The 6,848-nt window shown below is 48.6% G+C and overlaps 1 protein-coding gene and 1 long non-coding RNA gene across 2 annotated transcripts in view; both read left to right on the forward strand.

Moving 5' to 3' along the window:
- Positions 1-1,387: 1,387 nt before the first annotated feature.
- LOC111875801 lies at positions 1,388-3,495 on the forward strand. The gene is made up of 2 exons (XR_002844804.1): positions 1,388-1,865; positions 3,113-3,495. It is a non-coding gene; the product is annotated as an uncharacterized LOC111875801 (long non-coding RNA).
- Positions 3,496-3,883: 388 nt separating this feature from the next.
- LOC111875802 (ribosome-binding protein 1-like) overlaps positions 3,884-6,848 on the forward strand; it is an 8,851-nt gene continuing 5,886 nt past the window's right edge. The window contains exons 1-2 of the mRNA XM_023872327.2: positions 3,884-3,899; positions 4,192-5,278. Coding sequence (XP_023728095.1) covers positions 3,884-3,899; positions 4,192-5,276 — 1,101 coding nt within the window. The 3' untranslated portion in view covers positions 5,277-5,278. The remainder of the gene's footprint in view (positions 3,900-4,191; positions 5,279-6,848) is intronic.

Below are 6,848 nucleotides of genomic sequence, written 5' to 3' on the forward strand. Positions count from 1 at the left end.
GGTTAAAGTGTGGATCATTGAAACGTAAGACAGACGATAATCCGAGTGGATCTAGTGTTGTCGAAAATAGTACCAGGGCAGATAAAGTTCCTTCCCTCAAAAAATCACGCAAATATTGTCCATCTTATTTGCAAATGGGATTTTCCGTTCTGAATAAAGACGGCGAAGACAGACCACAGTGTGTTCTTTGTTGCGAAGTGTTATCGAATGAATCTATGAAGCCGTCGAAGTTGAGACGCCACCTTGAAACGAAACATGGCGAATCAGTTAATAAGCCAATAGAATATTTTCAAAATAAGAAACTGCAACTTTGTGGTTCACAGAATTTAGTTAAGGACATTGTATGTGGAACGAAAAATGAAAAGGCTGTTCTTGCCTCTTACGAAGTCGCCCTTCTGATCGCTAGAAATGGACAACGCCATACAATCGGGGAAGATTTAATTTTGCCTGCTACAAAAACGATAACAAAGAACTTGTTTAGTGAAAAACATGCCAACGAGGTGTCTCTAATATCGTTATCTGACAATACTGTGAAAAGAAGAATCGACGAGATGGCTCAAAATGTGAAAGATATTTTGCTAGAACGGTTACGTCATAGTGAATATTTTGCGTTGCAGTTGGATGAAAGCCACGATATTTCAAATAATGCTAATTTGGTAGCTTTGGTGCGATATGAACACGAAAATAAAGTTTGTGAAGATTTTTTGTTCTGTGAATCGTTACCTCTTAATACAACTGCTGAAGCCCTTTTCAAAGTTGTCAATGACTTCATAACTACAAATACACTTCAATGGGAAAAATGTGTAGGTATCAGCACAGATGGTGCTCAGGCAATGTCGGGAATACATAATGGTTTGGTCGCACGTATCCAGAAAGTCGCACCTCTTGTTAAATGGACACATTGTTGCATACACCGCGAAGTATTAGCTGCACGCCGTATGCCCTCCAAAATGAAAATCGTTCTAGACGAGGCAGTAAAAATTGTCAATTTTATTAAAGCCCGTCCTCTTAACAGCCGATTATTTTCTGCGCTTTGTAATGAAATGGGAAGTGATCACGAACACTTATTATTGCACTCAGAAATCCGATGGCTGTCCCGGGGTAAGGTTTTGACGCGGTTGCTTGAGCTTCGAGACGAAGTAAGGTTGTTCCTCATAAACTCTAAATTTCAGTTAACACACTATTTAAATGATTTCGCATGGCTCTCCTCTCTTGCTTACTTGGCGGACATTTTTAACATCTTGAATACTCTTAACTCGAGCCTTCAAGGTACATCTGTCACCGTGTTTTCTGTGCAAGACAAGATAGAGGCAACAATCAAGAAGTTAAATTTGTGGTGCAGCCGTATCGAGAAAGGAAAATACGATTCCTTTCACATGCTGAGTGATTTCATTGATTCCAGTGAACAACCCCTTTCTAGTGATGTTGCTGAAAGTATGATTGAACATATGAGGTCATTGGCGTCTCAACTACGTCTGTATGTTCCGTTTGGTCTTGAAAATAACGACTGGATGAAAAATCCCTTTGTAGACTCTGAACTTGAACTTCCTTCTGCCGAGGAAGAGCAACTTATCGAGCTGTCCTGTGATTCGGCGTTCAAATTGCTGTTTCCTTCGTTACCGTTACTGGAGTTTTGGTTCCAAGCTAGGTCTGTTTGCCCTGAAATTTCCAAAATGGCTGTAAAACATCTGTTGCCATTTCCCACTACATATCTGTGCGAGACAACATTTTCTCATCTTGTACACATGAAAAACAGATATAGGAACAGACTTAACGTGGAGCCAGATCTACGTCTGAAATTATCCAGTTTTGATCCTGACATTCGACAGTTGACATCTGAAAAACAGCAACAGCCATCACATTAGGTGAGTGTTAAATTCATAGTATTGATATGTTCGTAATCTTCCGAATATCTCCATTTATAACAGTATTTTATTGTCATAAATGACACATTTAGTGTTGTAAAATTTTAAGTTACTGCTTCATTTTTATGATATGTACTAGTAAAATTTAAAAATTTCCATTTTGGGTTTTATGGGGGCCGCGATGAATTAACATTCGTTATGGGGGGTCCGCGGCATCAAAAAGGTTGGGAAACACTGGTCTAGATAATGTGGGACCCTCATCGTCTCACAACACTATGGCCTTCGCGGCAGGTTATAGGTATAACTTTACCATTTAACTCTTTAAATGAGCCCAGAATAGACGTAACAGATAGCTTATATTGAACACTGCATACCGCAATGAACTAGACCGAACCAAAATTCGAATCCCTGATGAGGTCACTGGATTCAACTGACCCAATCCCTTCAGCCGCGCCACAGGCCTGGGGTTTAACCCAGCCTCCAACTGAAACAAGCACCAGGAATCCCTTCGGGCACAAAGGCGGCCGCCGCGTAATGCTCAAATCCCCCACCACCATCCGAGAGCCGGCCATGCAGAAAATGGGGGAGCGTTGACGCCTTATCACCCTATGAGCCACAACGGTCCGCCACAGGGACAGCTTCAAGCTTTATTTCCATTTATGTCAAGTGTCTGTTAATTAGTGTAATGTGTCAATGTCTCCTACATTTAATTAACTGAGACATACATAATGACATTCAATTAGCTTTGAGACACCACATTTATGGGCGCAATATAAGAATATCTTCAGGTATTGTCTCACTGTGCAGTTCAGCTGGAAACCAGACACTCGTGCAATTTGTCGTCCCTCCTGTGTAAGCTACATACTTTTAGAGCTGTGAGTTTATAAACGAGTATTGGAACCCTAACGATCCTATTTGCATGTAGAGAAACATGCAATCACTGCTTCATGCCGGAACTGTGGGCTACGTGACTGAAAGTTGTCAGTTCCAGATAGGAATACTTACTGAACCTTGTAATGGAGTTGTTCAAAGATCTCCATTTTAGATGCATTCTATGCACAGAGCATAAAATACTTGTTAGTCAACGCATTTCAGCTTCGTAACAATTAAAGGATTCCAAGTCGACACTTGAACTTGGAAGCTCGCCTACAGAATAACCTTCAGAATGACAAGCTGAGAACTGAACATGTGTGTTCCAGTGTCCTGTACAAGTCCATTAATCATTCTAACTTAATTTATATTTTCAGGTCATACTGCGTCAAACAGAGGGAGTCATCAGGGCTGTTACGAGTGGTTGCCGTCCCTGAACATAAGGCCATAGCCAACGAGGCAGCCCACCAGATTCAGGGACGGCAGGGGCTGGGCCACGATAATCAAGGGCGCCAGGGGCCGGCCCACGATAATCAGGTAAGCCATGGGCCGGGCCGCGATAATCAGGTACGCCAGGGGCCGGACCGCGAGAATCAGGTACACAAGGGGCAGGACTGAATCAGGGACGTAACGGGCCAGACCGCGAGAATGAGGGACGCAACGGGCCTGACCGCGAGAATCGGGGGCTCCAGGGGCCAGACTGCGAGAATCAGGGACGCCAGGGGCCGGACCGCGAGAGGCAGGGACACCAACCTAAGGCCATAACCGAGGCGGCCCACCAGATTCAGGGACGGCAGGGGCTGGGCCACGATAATCAAGGGCGCCAGGGGCCGGCCCATGATAATCAGGGAAGCCAGGGGCTGTACCGCGAGAATCAGGGGCGCCAGTGGCCGGACCGCGAGAACCAGGGACGACAGAGACAGGGACACCAACCTAATGCCATAGACAACGAGGCGACCGACAGATTGAGGGACGTCAGGGGCTGGGCCACGATAATCAAGGGCGCTAGGGGCTGGCCAACGATAATCAGGAAAGCCAGGGGCCGGACCGCGAGAATCAGGGACGCCAGGGGCAGGGACACCAACCTAAGGCCATAGCCAACGAGGCGGTACACCAGATTCAGGGACGGCAGGAGCTGGGCCACGATAATGAAGGGCGCCAGGGGCCAGCCGAAGATAATGAGGAAAGCCAGGGATCGGACCGCGCTAATCAGGGATGCCAGGGGCCGGACCGCGAGAACCAGAGACGACACAGGCAGGGACACCAGCCTAAGGCCTTAGCCAACGAGGCGGACCACCATATTCAGGGACGGCAGTGGCTGGGCCACGATAATCAATGGCGCCAGGGCCCGGGCCACGATAATCAGGGAAGCCAGGGGCCGGACCGCGATAATCAGGTACGCCAGTGGGCGGACCGCGATAATCAGGTACGCCAGGGGCCGGACCGCGATAATCAGGTACGCCAGGGGCCAGACCGAGAGAATCAGGGAAGCCGGGGGGCCAGACCGCGAGAATCAGGGACGCCAGGGGGCCCGACCGCCAGAACCAGGGACGCCAGGGGCCGGACCCCGAGAACCAGGGACACCAAACTCAGGCCATAACCAACGAGGCGGCACACCAGATTCAGGGACGCCAGGGGCTGGGCCACGATAATCAAGGGCGCCAGGGGCAGGCCCACGATAATCAGGGAAGCCAGGGGTCGGACCGCGAGAATCAGGGGCGCAACGGGCCGGACCGCGAGAACCAGGGACGACAGAGGCAGGGACACCAACCTAAGGCCATAACCAACGAGGCGGCACACCAGATTCAGGGACTGGCCCACGATAATCAAGGGCGCCAGGGGCCAGCCGACGATAATCAGGGTATCCAGGGGCCGGACCGCGAGAATCAGGTACGCAAGGGACCAGACCGCGAGAATCAGGGGCGCAACGGGCCGGACCGCGAGAATCAGGGGCGCAACGGGCCGGACCGCGAGAATCAGGGACGCGACGGGCCGGACCGGGAGAATCAGGGACGCCAGGGGCCGGACCGTGAGAACCAGGGACGACAGAGGCAGGGACACCAACCTAAGGCCATAACCAACGAGGCGGCACACCACATTCAGGGACGGCAGGGGCTGGGCCACGATAATCTAGGGCGCAAGGGGCAGGCCCACGATAATCAGGGAAGCCAGGGGTCGGACCGCGATAATCAGGGACGCCAGGGGCCGGAATGCGAGAATCAGGGAAGCAACGGGCCAGACCGCGAGAATCAGGGGCGCCAGGTGCCCGACCGCGAGAACCTGGGACGGCAGAGGCAGGGACACCAACCTAAGGCCATAACCAACGAGGCGGCCCACCAGATTCAGGGACGGCAGGGCCTGAGCCACGATAACCAAGGGTACCAGGGGCCGGCCCACGATAATCAAAGAAGCCAGGGACCAGACCGCGAAAATCAGGGACGCAACGGGCCGGACCGCGAGAATCAGGGACGCCAGGGGCCAGAACGTGAGAAACAAAGAAGCCAGAGGAAAGGGCACCAGAGGCCTCACCGGCGTTACTGAAAGTAAGTAAAGTAAATGTATCCCTGTAACAGGCTGTGGAAGCCCATAGTTGTGAGATGTTGAGGTTCCCACATTTTCTAGACAATCGGCTCATAGATGACAGCAAAATTATCAGCCCTACGCACTGGCCACCCTTTACCCCCAAGAATATTCCTGCTACTCGTTTCTGTTAGAGGCTGAGTCGACCCCAGGTCCATAGTGTGGCTGGAAAGATTAGGTGAGTTGAAAGAAATCCAGTGATCTCATCGGGACTTGAACCTGCGACCTTCCAGCTTGTAGAATAGCGCCTCAACCAACTATGCTACCGCATTCCCCAATTTCCATCATACTACAATAAAAAGGTCAAATTAAGGACTGTTGGCCAGATTTACTGTTATATATCAGATTGTAATACACTTTAATTTGATTGTATAATAATTTTTCCAGTACTGCCCATGTTAAAAAAATATGTGGGCAGTCATACATGTTTTGTTGTTTTGTGGAAAGATTTTCTATCTTATGGACACATTAAATAGTAAACGAACATAGAACTTGTATTGTGGCCCACAGGAGAGTGCATTATGTGAAAGGTCTGGAAGTGCAGAAATGGATATCAAGCAAAACTTTCAGCAGTCTGAAAATCTGTGACCAGTGCTGCAGATGGTTGACCATGTATAGCAAGCAGATAATGCCCTGGTCAAGATATTTTTATGGTATTATTGTTTTAATGATGGCCATGAATTGAAGTAGATGCAGGAAGTTATATATTGTGATCATGATTTTAGATGAAGCTCGAATTTTGGTCAGTTGTTGTCACAGTACCTTCAGCAAGAGCTCAAGATGCCACACATTTCAGTCTTTTGTGAGCTCATGAGTGCTGCAGAAAATGTGGGAGCCTCGACTCCTTATCACCCTATGTGCCACAACGGTCTGCCACAGGGACAGCTTCAAGCTTTATTTCCATTTTTGTCAAGTGTCTGTTAATGTTTTGTCAACTTGTCCGGTTAATTAGTGTAGTGTGTCAATGTTGTAACCGATCACCAGTGGACTTGAATGTGTGAGGTTTTGGAGGGGAGGTGCCTACGTGACAATAGCACTGCATTATTTCGTATGTGCAGTTTTGTAGCTGGAGTGGGGAATGATGTCATGTAGGGTGTGGTTCTGAGAAAGCTCTCAGAGCGACGCCAAGCCAGTGAAAAGACTATCAAAAAGGCACTCCCCGAGAGTGGAGGCACTAGCTGGTTTTTGTCTGTATAGAATCGCCAGTATAGGCGGCACTGTGTCAGTGCCAATACAGCCAATAGTGAGAAATGTACAATTAAAAACGATATATCAGTGTTTGTGACAAGAAAGGAATAATAAGTAAATTAAACCTAGGTGGTGTAGCCAAGGTTTTGTTGCATTGAAGTGTCTTCAGAGATAGACCTGTCATCGACCTGAGAAAAGATCCATGCATACCATAATACCAAATCCAACCTAATAGCTTCCTAACCCAGATAACAAGAAAGGGGTAAGGTGGACGGAGCGGTAACCAAGAGAAAGCCGAGGCAACTACGAGGAGGAGAAGAGCGGCCGGAGCAACGGGCAACAACG

The sequence above is a fragment of the Cryptotermes secundus genome, unplaced genomic scaffold (genome assembly GCF_002891405.2).
Source record: "Cryptotermes secundus unplaced genomic scaffold, Csec_1.0 scaffold1681, whole genome shotgun sequence".
Classification (NCBI taxonomy): domain Eukaryota; kingdom Metazoa; phylum Arthropoda; class Insecta; order Blattodea; family Kalotermitidae; genus Cryptotermes; species Cryptotermes secundus.